Raw genomic sequence first — 12,541 nt, 5'->3', positions numbered from 1 at the left:
GCCCGGCTCTCCGGGGACCCCGCCGTGCGCGCGCCGCGGCCCCTTCCCGGCGCTCCCCGCGAGCACGCGCCGCTGACCTTGCGTGCGTGGGGTCAGGCGCCGGGCGAGCGGCTCGGGGCGACGGCGCCATGCGCAGGGGCGAGAGCAGGGGCTCCGGGGGGCCGCGGCCGGGGTCCCCGGGGCCCGCGGGCAAGGCGTCGCTGGAGGAGCCGCCGGACGCGCCGCCCGCCGGCCCAGTGTCGGGGCCGGGCGCGGGCCGCCGCAGCACCGAGTCCGAGGTGTTCGACGACGGCACCAACACCTTCTTCTGGTGAGGGGCGGGGGCGGCCGCGGCCGGCGGGCTCCGTCAGAGCCACCGCGGCTGCGCGTCGAGCGGGGCCGGGGCTCCGAGGGGCTTGGCAGGCCCCGCGAACGGCGGGCCGAGCCCCCGGGGCAGGTCCGCTCTGCGACCCCGTCAGCCTCGCCCCGCGCGGCCGCTCGGGCGGCCCGCTCCTCCCGTCTTGGACGGGTTTGGTTCCCCAGGCACCCCAGAACCGCCTCCGCCGGCCTCCCTGCCTTCAGTTCGCCTGTGTCCTCCGTCGTGTCATCACCCGCCGGTTGCTCGCAGTGCGTGTGGCCGTATGGAGTCTTCTCTTTCCCGTGTGGCAGTGACTAGCGTGATCATATCTTGTGCCGGGATTTAGTGCGCGTTTGTTGAATAAAGGTTGCCCCAGCCGGGCCAGCACTTCTCCCTGCTCAGCTCAGTCCCTGCTGAGCCTGGGGGTTAGGGTCCCCACTCTGCCTTCAGTGGGGGTTGAGGAGGAGAGTTCCCCAGGAGCATCTGGGAGTGGGGCACCCTGTGTTTGAGGGCTCAGGACACCAGCCCTGGGGTGACAGGTGTCAGGCATGGCTCCTCCTCTAGATGGCTGTGACCTTGGGCAGCCCTTCACCTTTCCTCATTTGTGAAAACGACAAAACCCGTGGACCAGAAAGCATGCTTCATGAGAGGAGGGGTTCGGCTCTTCTTTACTGCAGGACGCTCAGTTGCTGTCCAGCGGAACATTTGAGTCCTGTGCTTGGCCCTAGGGGACAAGTGGTTAGACGTGGTCTCTGCCCCAGGAAAGTGTGTGGGAGACAGCCGTGGAAGGAATGCTATGTGGAAGCAGTTCTAAGAGAACGAGGCGGTGGGACAGAGAGCAAACTCGATGAGGGAGGGAGAGCCTGACAGGCAGCCACTGGACGTTTCAGGGGAAGGGGTCGCCACACCTTGGAGAGCCCCGTCCAGTCCTGGTTGGTGTCACTGACGCACGAGTGGGAGTGGCAGTGAGGCTCAGGAGGGATGGAAGTGGTGGGGAGGCAGGTTGGGGCGGGGGAGGCGTCTCTGCATCTGGACCCTCTACCAGCGTCTCCACTGGGGTGTGGGCAGCTGCTGTGGGGGAATGGCTGGCTGAGCCTAACTTTGAGGAGATAATGCATTCTGGTGACCACGGAGCCACTGGGAGGGAGAAAGGGGTGGGGTGCCCTACGTTAGTGGGAGTGCAGGCCCAGAGCTTGCGCCCACGTAGACTTCTTCTCCAGGGCCTTTTGGACATCAGGCCTCCATCAGGCATCCTGGGGGCACCATCCTCCCACAACACAGCTGGTGACCATTGGAGACGGAGGTCCTGGAGCAAGGTGGCTGGGCTTGCGGTTATTCATACAACACATATTTTGGGGACTTCTACTGGGTACCATTTACTGTTCTAGGGGGATACAGCAGAGAACTAAGCAACAAGCTTACTTCCTAGCATAGGCCCAGAAATTCAGAAGGCACAAAACGTGCTGGCTGAGTGTGGCAGAACCAGCAGGGACCACGCAGCTCACCCAGTGCCGAGAAAGCAGCCAAAGCTGGAAGATAGGTGGGTGCTGTTTTCTTTAGAAGCACAGAACACAGCTCTCAGGTCCCTTCCCACAAGGGGTCTTACCTGTGAGGAGGCTGAAGGGGTCAGGAAGGCTTTCCAGGAGAGGATGCAATAGGGCTGGCAGGTTTCAGGTACTTCCTCGATGGGTCTCCTGGGTGGGTGGCTCTGGCCTCCCCTCAACCCTGTGTGTGTGTAGAGGAGCATGGGGCAGGTTCATGCTGTATCTCGGCCTCCTTCCTCACAAAAAGTTAACGCAGATAAAGACTAATCTGGAAAATGTATATTTGTGGAAATGACTTTATGTTCCAAAATTACCAAGAGGAACTTTTGCATGATCCAAAACCTGGTTTTTAGGGTTTTTGTTTTCAAAGATGGTTGGGCTTCTTTGGGGCCAGTGATTGCTGCCTTGTACAAGGATTTTGCTTCTTTGTGATTATGGGACAACCACAGGGCATGCAGTAGGATTCAGAGTTTGCCTGAGCCTCGGAGCTTGCGGCTGTTGCTTTCCTGCTCTGGGCCCTAGGTGGCAAAGACACCGCCTCTTCTGCCAATTGTGGGGAACATCCGGGGGTAAATGTTTAGGGCCACAGACTCTAAGGGGCACTGTGTGAAGATATGTCAGCTCATGTTGTCTAAAAATTGTTTGGGAGGACCCCTAGATACCTGTTACCCTGGAGAGGTATGTGCCTGTGAACATTGCCACCTGTCGGTGGACGACGGCAAAGCACCATTGAATCTCCACACTCCAACCAAATCCCAAGCCAGGTATGTGATCGTTTGATGTTTTGAGAATTTCTGTTGTATGCTTTGTCCTAGAGCACAGCACCTCTAGCGAGCCTTCACAGTGACTCAGAGGACTCTGCTGTCTTCGGCGCGTCGTGAAGTAGCTCTTAAACATCGTAGCCTCAAAAGTATGTAGGGTGATCTTAGATGCTCCAGGTTCCTGGAAGGTGTCTTTCTCAGTCATTGTGGGTTAGGGCTTTCCCAGCTGTACCCACATCTGGGAAGCATGACTGGCCAAATTGTTGTGCTCATCAGCCATCTGGGAGGGCCACCTCATGGCCTGGGAGCCTCCTGCTGTCCTCAGACAGGCCCTCTGGTCTTGGCCTTGCCTTGGCCTGTACTCGGCAATGTCTTCATACTTTCCCCTAATCAATCTTGGCCCATTCTCAGTGGTATCTTGGTACTTTCCTCTAATTGATCTCGCAGGCCTGCCTTCCTACCCACTCAGCATAATGAATGTGGTCATCTCTCGAGAGAAACTGACAACTGGGTGTTTTCCACTCATGGTTGCAGGGAGCCAGCTGTCCTCAAGCCCTCTTGTTGGGCAACTGAAGTCCCAGGATTTACAGCAGCTCTTATCCTGTGCCTGATCACAGGACCTAAGCCTTCCTGAGTGTCTGCCCAGGCACCTGGGAGGTGGAGGAAGAGCCATTGCGCAGATCTGGCATCCTGGCGGGACAAAGATGTCCGCCTTTAGAGTCTTTTCTATGCTACCCTGGGCAGCACAGATGTGTGGACACGGTGCTGTGTGTGGGACAAGGACAATGTCTTCGTCATATAGATCGTACTTTCCAGTAGCATTTGATTTCAGCAGTTCCGAAATCTGTCCTGCTACAAGACTGTTGTGCCTGGGTGCCCTTTCTCTAGGTCCCTAACCTTCTGCCTTCCTCCCTGCCTTGGTAGGACAGAGCTGGGTCCTCCTTGTTTCTAGTTCTGCTTCCCCAGGGCCAAGGGGGTGCTGGGCACTCAGTGACTGCTTGAACGACAGTGTGGACATTTACCTCAAGGGTCAATGAGTTGCCTTTATTTTTCAGGTAATCCTTGTGTTTTTAGGAAAATGGAAAGGGTGGTGCTCCCTGTCAAGGTTGGTAAATGATCAGAGCTGCCCTGGGCCTCCAGGAGTGGGACTTGGTTGGCCGCTCAGAAAACTACAGGAAGGTCATTGTGTTGCAGAAAGTAATATTAAAGAAACCAGAGTTGAAGTCATTTTTAAGACATGGGGAAAAGGCTTTCAAGTTTTAATTTTAACTTGTATTAGTAGTATGACCATATTTTTGTGCGCTCCAGAGCGTAGTACTGGTGGGACACGTGGGAGCTCAGCCCCCTGCCCCACCGTGTTGATTCCTCAGCTCCTGTGTGTGAATCGGTGCCTGTGCTGTCTGCACTGTCGGGGGAGGCTTGGGGTGGGAGGACACCTGAGGAGTTGGAGGTAAAGCCCAGTAGCCTTCTCTTGCTGGCCTATGTGTGGCGTGGCAGCATTGTAGGGGCCCTGAAGTGCAGGCACAGTTGGGAGGTGCAGACAGGTGACTGGGCCTGTGTGGAGACAAGCCTTTTCCTCTTTGTGCTGCTGATCTTTTGCAGAACGTGGGGTCAGCATGTCCTCAGGTTGATTTAGCTTTTGAGTCTCCACTCTGCATCTGATGCAGGTTTGGTAGGCTGCTGTCTGTTTCACTATCTCTTCATTAGGCTAGGGCTCCCTCCTGCCTCTGTCTCCTACAGACACATGCCCAGAGTGAGGGCCCTTCAGGTGGGACAGCCATGCAGTCCCAAGGCTGGGCCTACAAAGGTCCTGTTAACTTATGTGTTGATGGCCTCCCTGGTGACAGGCTCCGGCTCCTGGTGCCCTGGCTCCAGCTAGGCAGAGCCCCACTGCCGTACACCCTGCACACTGTTGGATTAGTCTGCCATGAGCTCAGGTTTGGGTGTCTGGGGCCCCTTAACCCTGTCACGTCTCTTCAGGAATGTGCACATTTTGAGCAGTTCCCTGTTGTGTATGACGACTGTAGGGGGATAGGCAGAGGAGGAGAGCCTGCTCCTCATGCTCCCTCCTCAGTTTGGTCTCTGGGTGGCGCCTTCCAGAAGCACAGCTTTACTGGCTCCAGACCTTGCACCAGTAATGGTGGTTTCATAACTCTTTGGAGTTGTTATTTTATTTTCAATTGCCATACAGTAAATATGACTTTTTAGGGATGAACACAAGCTTTAACTCGTTGCAGATTCCTATAGCCAGCATCACAGTTGGGGTGCGGAGCAGCTCCATTCGGGCACCCCTTGCGCTGCTCCATGGCAGTACCGTCCTCCCTCTGCCCAGCCTCTGACCTGCTCACTTCAGTTCGTTCTTTTGAGATGCCACAGCAGGAGTGCCCAAAGCTGGCTTCTCTCGCCCAGCCAGTCTGGGGTTTGTGCTGTTGGCATGTCTTTTTTATCGCTGGACAATTCCTTGTGTGACAATCTGTCTTTCGGTTGGTGTGTTTAGATCATTTACACTTAATTATTGATATGTTTGCATTTAGGTCTACCATTTTTCCTGTTTCTCTGCTCTGTTTTCCTTTCCTCTTTTCTGCCACCTTTTGGGTTACATGAACTTCTTTCAGTGCGTATTCCACTTCATTTGAGGTATTGTCTCCTTGATTGTGTCTCCATGTGCTGTTCTGAGCAGTTGCTCTGGGGGTTACTGTGAGCACGCCTAACCTTTCCTGTCTCAGCACCATGCTTTTGCCTCACTGATCCCTTTGGCTGTGGTGGTCCGATCAGAAAATGAGAGTTTTTGGTTTCAGTGGTGAACTGTGTCATGTTTTCCAGAGGAGAATCACCCACGTTTTTGCTCTCTGCAGCTCATCCCTCATTGCTGGTGCTCTGCGAACGCTGCCCCATGTCTGAGAGGGACTCCAGCAGGTTTATAGAGCAGGTCTGCTGGCAACAGGGTCTCTCAGGGCCCCTTCATCTGAGAATGTTTCGTTCCTGAAGGCTTACCTTCTGTCCTGAATGTGGAATCCACTTCCTCTGGCCTCCATGGTGTCCAATGAGAAACCCGAGTTTGGATTTGGTGTCTAGTGACTCGGTGTTTGCATCTGGACTTTCATTGAAGTCCTGTGAAAAGAAGCTGATGAACTTGTGTGCTGTTGGGGGCCTCAAGGATAGTTCCAATAGGATTTCGTTTCTGACTTCTTGCCTCTGAAAACACTCCCCAGAGCAGGCAGGGTCTGCATGGGCAGAACTCCGTATTTCTGGGTGTTTCGTCTTGTGGGATGAGCCCCTGCCCCTTCAGTCAGGTGTGAGGAGCCTCCCCTGGGGTAGGTGGGAGTTCTGAAGCACAGAGACAGTCTAATGCTCCCCCCACCCCCCACTTTACAGACAGGAGACTCTGGGACAGAACTCAGGTCCACCACTGGTGAACTATGCCCTACCCAGGCAGGTGTGTCTGGACAGGCCTGGAGTGGATATGGCTGGCTTGGAGCACTTATGCTGGGTCACACTGGACCGTCTGTGTTCCATGTCCTGTCCAGTCTGCCAGCTGACCCTGTTGACCGTACCTTCTGGACAGATCCCGAGTCCAGCTGTCCCACCTCCTGCTGTAGGCTTGTCTTGTCGCAGCTCCCTGCTGTGGTCCTTATCCCTGTGCATCCTCCTCAGCTGCCAAGTGGCCTCTTAAAGGTCCCTGCAGCACTTTCGCTCAGCCACAGCCAAGTCTACACCCTCGTGGGGCAGGACCCCCCCTTGCTGCAGCCACCAGTCTCCGCAGCTGCTCAGACTAAGGCTGCTCCTGTCTTGATGATAATTAATGTAATTATTTGCACATTTGTTGCTGGTCTGGAAGTGTGTCACCAGGTGTCCCCAAAGCCTCCTGTCTCTGTCTGCCCAAGTGTCTCTGAGTTAGGCCCTCCCTAATCACCTGCACCCTGCATTCCTGTCTCTCTCTTATTTTTCCCCATAACACATAGGGTTTCTTAACCGTCCTGTGTTCGAATGAAAGCTCAGGAGTAGGTTTTGGGGTTTTGTTCTGTGTGTGGCAGAGGCAGGTGCTCTGGGAATGGCTGTGGGTGAATGAGTGGTCCCACCTGCCGTCTTTGTCCAGCAGTCCCACCACCACCATGCTGTACAGCCTTCACAGTGTTGTTCACCAGCTCTGACCCGCGTCATGGGCACCAGGGCACGGACAGTGCAAAGCCGCAGCACTGGCCCCAGGCCCTCACTCAGCCAGGGCTGCTGTACTTGTCCTCACTAACTTTGTGACCTAAACATTCTCAATTCCTCTTATTCATCTTCTACTAAATCTGATGTTGCCTGTGGGGAGGAAAGGGTGGGCCCATGTCCCCTCCAGCTTCACAGAGGGGCAGGTGGGGACTCCTGGGCCCAAGTCCCTTCAAGAGCCCTCTCCAGGAAGACGTGCTTTGTAAGCTCAGGCAAATGTTCAGCAGGGAATGAGTTTCTGGGTCACTAAATCCAGGGAACCCTAGGAATGAAGATCTAAAATAGGACCTTCCAAAGTAGTTTCTGTGCTGTAATTATTGATACATCTCTCAGTACTGAAATGTTCCACTAAACAGAGTTCAGCCGAAAGAAAGGCTGAGGTTCCCTCCTGGGTTAGGACTCAACTCTGGATATGTGTGAAGCAGAAGGTGGCGGATGGTGAAGGAGGAGGTCTTGTTCACCTCCAGCTGCCTCATGAGCCTGACACCGCGGTGCGGCGGGGAGCTCACTGCTCTGCTTTCTTCACTTGGGGCTTGTTCACTGAAACACAACTGGCATTCTTCATGGAGAAAACAAATTTAGTTGAAGGGCTTTAAAACGATGCCTGAGTAAGTGGGGAGATAGTCCCTGTCCCGTGAGTGAGAGCCCTCAGCTAACCCGTGAGCAATGTGGGGTTAGGGGTGCCAACCCCACACGGCTGGAAATTCACTCATAGCTTTTGACTCCCCAAAAACTTAACCACTAATAGCCTACTGTTGAGTGGAAGCCTTGCCTATAACATAAGCAGGCGATTAACACAGAGTTTGTATGTTATGTGTGTTGTCTACTGCAGTCTTACAATAAAGTAAGCTAGAGAAAAGAAAATGTTAGTAAGAAAATCATGAGAAAGGGAAAAACCATGAGAGATCACTTTTTACTGTGATATGCAAGTTACTGGAGGGACGATGTGCCTACGTAGAGATGATTAGCGTTACTTGGCATTTTCAGCCCATACGCACAATGAGCTCACTGTGGTGACGGCAGGAGGCGGCTGTGAAGTTGCTACTGCAGCGCAGCGTGTGCTGCGGTTAGGTTCACGCGGTTGTGACAATACTGCGTCTTTACATGTGTCCACATTTCTCCCAACTGCGAATGGTGTGATTAAATGTTCGTGTGGGGCCGGCACGTGGCTCACTCGGTAGAGTGCGGTGTTGATAACACCAAGGCCCCGGGTTCGGATCCCATATACGGATGGCCGGTTCGCTCACTGGCTGAGTGTGGTGCTGACAACACCAAGTCAAGGGTTAAGATCCCCTTACCGGTCATCTTTTAAAAAAAAAATAAAATAAAAAAATAAAAAAATAAAAATAAATGTTCGTGTGAATAAGTTTTGATAAATTTTCACTCTTTATAATTTGTGTATATTTTATGGTTATAAATGGTAAAGTAGACGAACGTTGGCATGTATTTTATGGACTCATGCCATACCTAACTTTTTCTTAATTTTTTTGATTTTTCTAAGCTATGCAGTTCAAGTTTTTCCTAATTGTTGCAAATCTCAAAAAAATTTTCCAACATATTGAAAAAATTTGCATCTGAAAAAATTTGCATCTGAGTGGACTGCACAGTTCAAACCCATTGTTGTTCACGAGTCAACTGTGTCTGTTACATATTAGTTCTTCTCACACTAATTTACAAGTTCAGTTCCTATCAAACTCCTAATGGAGTTATTTGTGGCAACTTGCCAAGCTGATGTTAAAATTAATATGCATTATATAATTATTATGTATAAATTTTAAAAGTAAATTTAAAAAATCAGTAGGCACAAGTAAACGTGCAAGAATAATCGGGATTAAAAAATAAGAGCACAGTCAACCAGGTGTGAAGGTGGATTCGAGTTGGGGTATGATTGCACTTGGTAGCTCCACGCGCTGTCAGCTGCCAGTGGTGCCTGATGGACTCCTGCATCCTTGCACCGCCGCGCTCGGCGCAGGAAGCTCCTCCCTGAGAGTGCCTGCATCCCACGCATCTGCTCTTCATGGGTGTAAACGTGTCCTCCGAGTTTCACATGTGTGGAAGCAGTGAGTGGGTCTCTTTTGGCCCGACTCTGTCAGCATGTTTCTGAGACGTGTTTGCACTGTGACAGTGGTTAGCAGCACATCCTCTCCACTGCTGAGCTGCCCACCATGGTGCAGGTGGACTGCAGTTTGTTCCTGCACTGGTAGATCCTTGGTTTGTTTCCAGTGTTAGATTCTTTAAGTAGGTGTCCACATGTAAGTCCTGAATGGATCTATGTTTTCATCTCTCCTGAATGAATATCTTGGAGTAAATGGTTATGTTGGATGGTGGATGTATGTTCAACTTTTTAAGAATCTGCCAAACTGTCCTTCAGAGTGGCTGTGCCACCTGCAGTCCCACCTGCAGGGCATGAGTGCTGTAATTGCTTCGCATCCTCCTCAGCACCCAGTGTCATCAGTCTTTAATTTCAGCCGTTCTAGTGGACGTGTGATGTGTTCTGGTGTCTTATGGTGGTTGCAGTTGGTTTTCGTGGTGATCCGTGATGCTCCACATTTCTTCATGTGTTTATTGGCCATTTGTAAAATTATTTTCCTTGTGAAGTGTCTGTTCAGTTTGTTGCCCGTTTTTTTCATTAGTTTGTCGAGTTGTAAGAGTTCTTTATGTATTTTGGATACAAAGTCCTTTGTCAGGCATTTGTGTTGTGAATATTTTCTCCCAGCTCGTGGCTTGCTTTTTTATTGTTTTAGGGTCCAACTCTGGTTTGTAGTAATCTATGTTTCCCGGAGGCAAGTCCTGAGCTGCACGCTTTACACGTGTCGTTCACTCATCGTCTCGGCATCCTCAGAGGCAAGCAGGGCTTTCGTCATTTCTGCAAGGACTCACTGCTCGTTTGGATGTAAGAACTGGCTCTCTGACTCCATTCACAGGCAGTTGTTAAAATAAGGAGGGGGTCTCAGGCGAGTGTGACATGGCCAGCAGTCAGGGGCCCACCGGTCTTGTGGTTCTGGTTCCTGTGAGGCGTGTCCACTGGGTGGGGGGAATGGCAGGGCACGGATGCCAGAGGGAGAGAGCCTGACTGCTTCCCCCCACATCAGGGCGCTGATGGCTAAGCCAGAGCGGGGCGGCTCGAAGACCACACTTCCCTCTAGCCGGGCAGTGATCATTCCGTCTGACCCTCTCAGCAAGCGGCAGTGCTAGGGATGCGTGCCCTGCTCAGTTTTGATCCTAGTGTCCCTTTCTCTCAGCTGGTGTTTTCTCAGCTGTCATCCTTGGGAATCTCTCACATGTGGTCACTTCATGAACTGAAAGGCTGGTCATCTCAGCACAGTCTTGCTCAGTGAAAAGTCCAGTGTCTCTTACTGCCTGGTCACTTGAACGACAGACACCTGCTCTGATGCCAGCACTGGGCATGTCCTCCTGGCCTCTGAGCAGTGGCCTTCAGCTCCCTGGAGCACTGGGCTCTTCTCGTCCCGCCCCTGCGGGCATCCCAGCCCTGACTGACCAGCGTGGTGCGGCATCATATGGGAGCTCTCCTGCTGGGGACTCGATCTGCTGTTCTTTGGGAGTTGGAGAGCAAAGTTAGCTCTCTCCTTCTTGCAGAGACAATGCCGCTGCATGTTGCTGAGTGTTTTAACAATGTTGTCTGTGCTGACATGATGCTTGTGTGTTTTTGGGTTTCAGGCGAGCCCACACCTTGACTGTGCTGTTCATACTTACTTGTGTGCTTGGCTATGTGACTCTGCTGGAAGAAACACCTCAAGACACAGCCTACAACACAAAGAGGTAACTGGGCCCGCCCTAGCCTTGCTTTCTGAAACTGGGCACACTAGTGCCTGGTGTGGTTGGCATGGTATTCCTATAGTATTCAAGCTGGCAGGGCTCAGGAGCTTTTGCCAGCATCCCTTGGAAGGCCAGCGAGGGCCCCACCCTCCCCCTCAAATGTGTGTGAGATGCCTGACTGCAGGGCTGCCCTTTGGAGCCGTGTGGCACTCCTGGCCCATGGACTGGTTAGTGCCTGTGCAGCCTGTCACCGGGACCCTGGAGCATGTGATGTCTCCTGGGCACCCTGCAGCTTGCGCTGCATTCATGGTGCGTTTCATGTGTTGAGAGACCAGAACGTGCTGCAGCAGCCTGTGCTGGTGGAGCCACTGAGTTGGGCATCTCGGGCTATACAGGGTTTCTTGGCAGCTCAGGGTGGTTCCCTGTTGGCTTCATGGTTCTTCTACACTGGTGCTGATGCTGACACTTGAAAATTCAAACCACCTTAAGACGTCAGGTATTGGTATGATGACAACCTGTGATCTCACTGCTGCAGGTCAGGAAGTGAGTGACCTATCTTTTCAGGGTCATATCCAAAGACAGGCTCCTCACTAGGCTTGCCGTCGCCTGAATTCCGTGGATTCTGAGGCTGCCTCAGGAGTGCTCACAGAAGATGAGCTGGTTTAGGTTTCCTGCACTCAGCTGACCCATCTCCCTTGCTGCGCTTCCGATCCTTGAGCCAGGGTGTTCACCAAGGCTGCTTCCTGGCCAGCAAGGCCATGGCTGCCGTCAGGCCAAGGCCCCACTTGCTCAGGTGGGACAGCCATAGAGGGGCCCAGAGACCAGCACTGGTGGGACAGAGGCAGAGGCGACACTGGAGGCCTGTCGGTGCCCGGCCACAAGTCGCTGTGCTGGGTTGGGGGCCCTGGGCTTGCAGAACCTCTGCTGTCCAGACAGCTCTCTGGGTCAGCACTTGGTTTTTGTGAAGTGAGGGTCTTCGTGTTGTGTGAGAGTTAGACGGGGTTTTGGTGGGTAGGCGTGAGCCCCCTTATGCTCCCCTGGGAGGGCGGCCCTGAGCTGGGAAGTGCACCCAGCCTCCTGGCCATGTGGGGTGCTTTAGAGCCATCCAGAGGAGCCCTGGTGACTGAGCTTGTTTCCTTGCAACTGGGCAGGCATTTCTGCTTAGAAATCACTGTTAGCGGCCTAGGCTCCGGCTCCACAGCCTGCTCCCCAGGGAGCTCATGCCCTTGAGACACAGGCAGCTGCTCCTTTCCTGGGTCTTCCTGGGTCTCCATACTCTGTGGGTACCCCCGCTGCCCCTTTTTGACGAGCCTGCATTCCCGTTTGCTCCCAGGCCCACCGGCCTGTGCTGAGCCCCCAGCTGCTCTCCTTATCCTTCAGGCCTGGCTCTTTCTTTCTCCCTTTCTCAGGTGGGTCCCTTGGGCCCCGAGCTCCGTACTGACTCACCCTTGGAGCCCACAGACAGGGCGTGCACTGGACAGTTAATGTCCAGAGTAGGTGAGGGGGCTTGAGCTGTGGCTCGGGCTGGACCTCTCACATCTGCCTTTGCTGCCCGGGACACTGGGTCGGCATGTGTGGAGGCAGTGGGGCTGCTGGCAGGAGCCCGTGTTTGCCTAGAGAGAATTTTGAAGTAGAACTACGTCTTTCCTGTGACTTCATCTGTCAGCACCTGGGTGTGGAAGGTCTGCGGCATTGGCTGGGCACAGCAAGCAGGGAGGACCGAGAAGCAGTATGTGGTCATGCTCAGGAGGTGCCCCACATGCAAAGCCAGTCCGGCCAGGGCTGAGTGACCCAGTGTCACAGGCAGGAGCTGTTGCAGGGAAGGGCGTGCCCTGCCCTGGACAAGCAGGCTGTGTGGGATGCCCTGGGAGTGTGCCCTGCCCTTGAGTCCTGGATCCCATTGTCAACAC

At 53.5% G+C, this 12,541-nt stretch overlaps 1 protein-coding gene across 3 annotated transcripts in view; it reads left to right on the top strand.

The window, feature by feature from the left end:
* The first annotated feature begins 25 nt into the window (after nt 1-25).
* The window catches only part of PTDSS2 (phosphatidylserine synthase 2), a 32,981-nt gene continuing 20,465 nt past the window's right edge, over nt 26-12,541 (top strand). Inside the window, exons 1-2 of one of the 3 annotated variants that reach the window (XM_063093647.1) lie at nt 77-310; nt 10,533-10,634. In XM_063093647.1, the coding sequence (XP_062949717.1) occupies nt 129-310; nt 10,533-10,634 (284 nt within the window). In that variant the 5' untranslated portion in view covers nt 77-128. Of the gene's footprint in view, nt 311-9,676; nt 9,748-10,532; nt 10,635-12,541 lie in introns of those variants that run through there. The other 2 variants (XM_063093648.1, XM_063093649.1) reach the window with 2 other exon arrangements.

Source organism: Cynocephalus volans, chromosome 4 (genome assembly GCF_027409185.1).
Source record: "Cynocephalus volans isolate mCynVol1 chromosome 4, mCynVol1.pri, whole genome shotgun sequence".
In the NCBI taxonomy this organism is placed as follows: Eukaryota; Metazoa; Chordata; class Mammalia; order Dermoptera; family Cynocephalidae; genus Cynocephalus; species Cynocephalus volans.
Note: the sequence above shows the minus strand (reverse complement) of the source record. Positions and strands in the feature narration are given on the sequence as shown.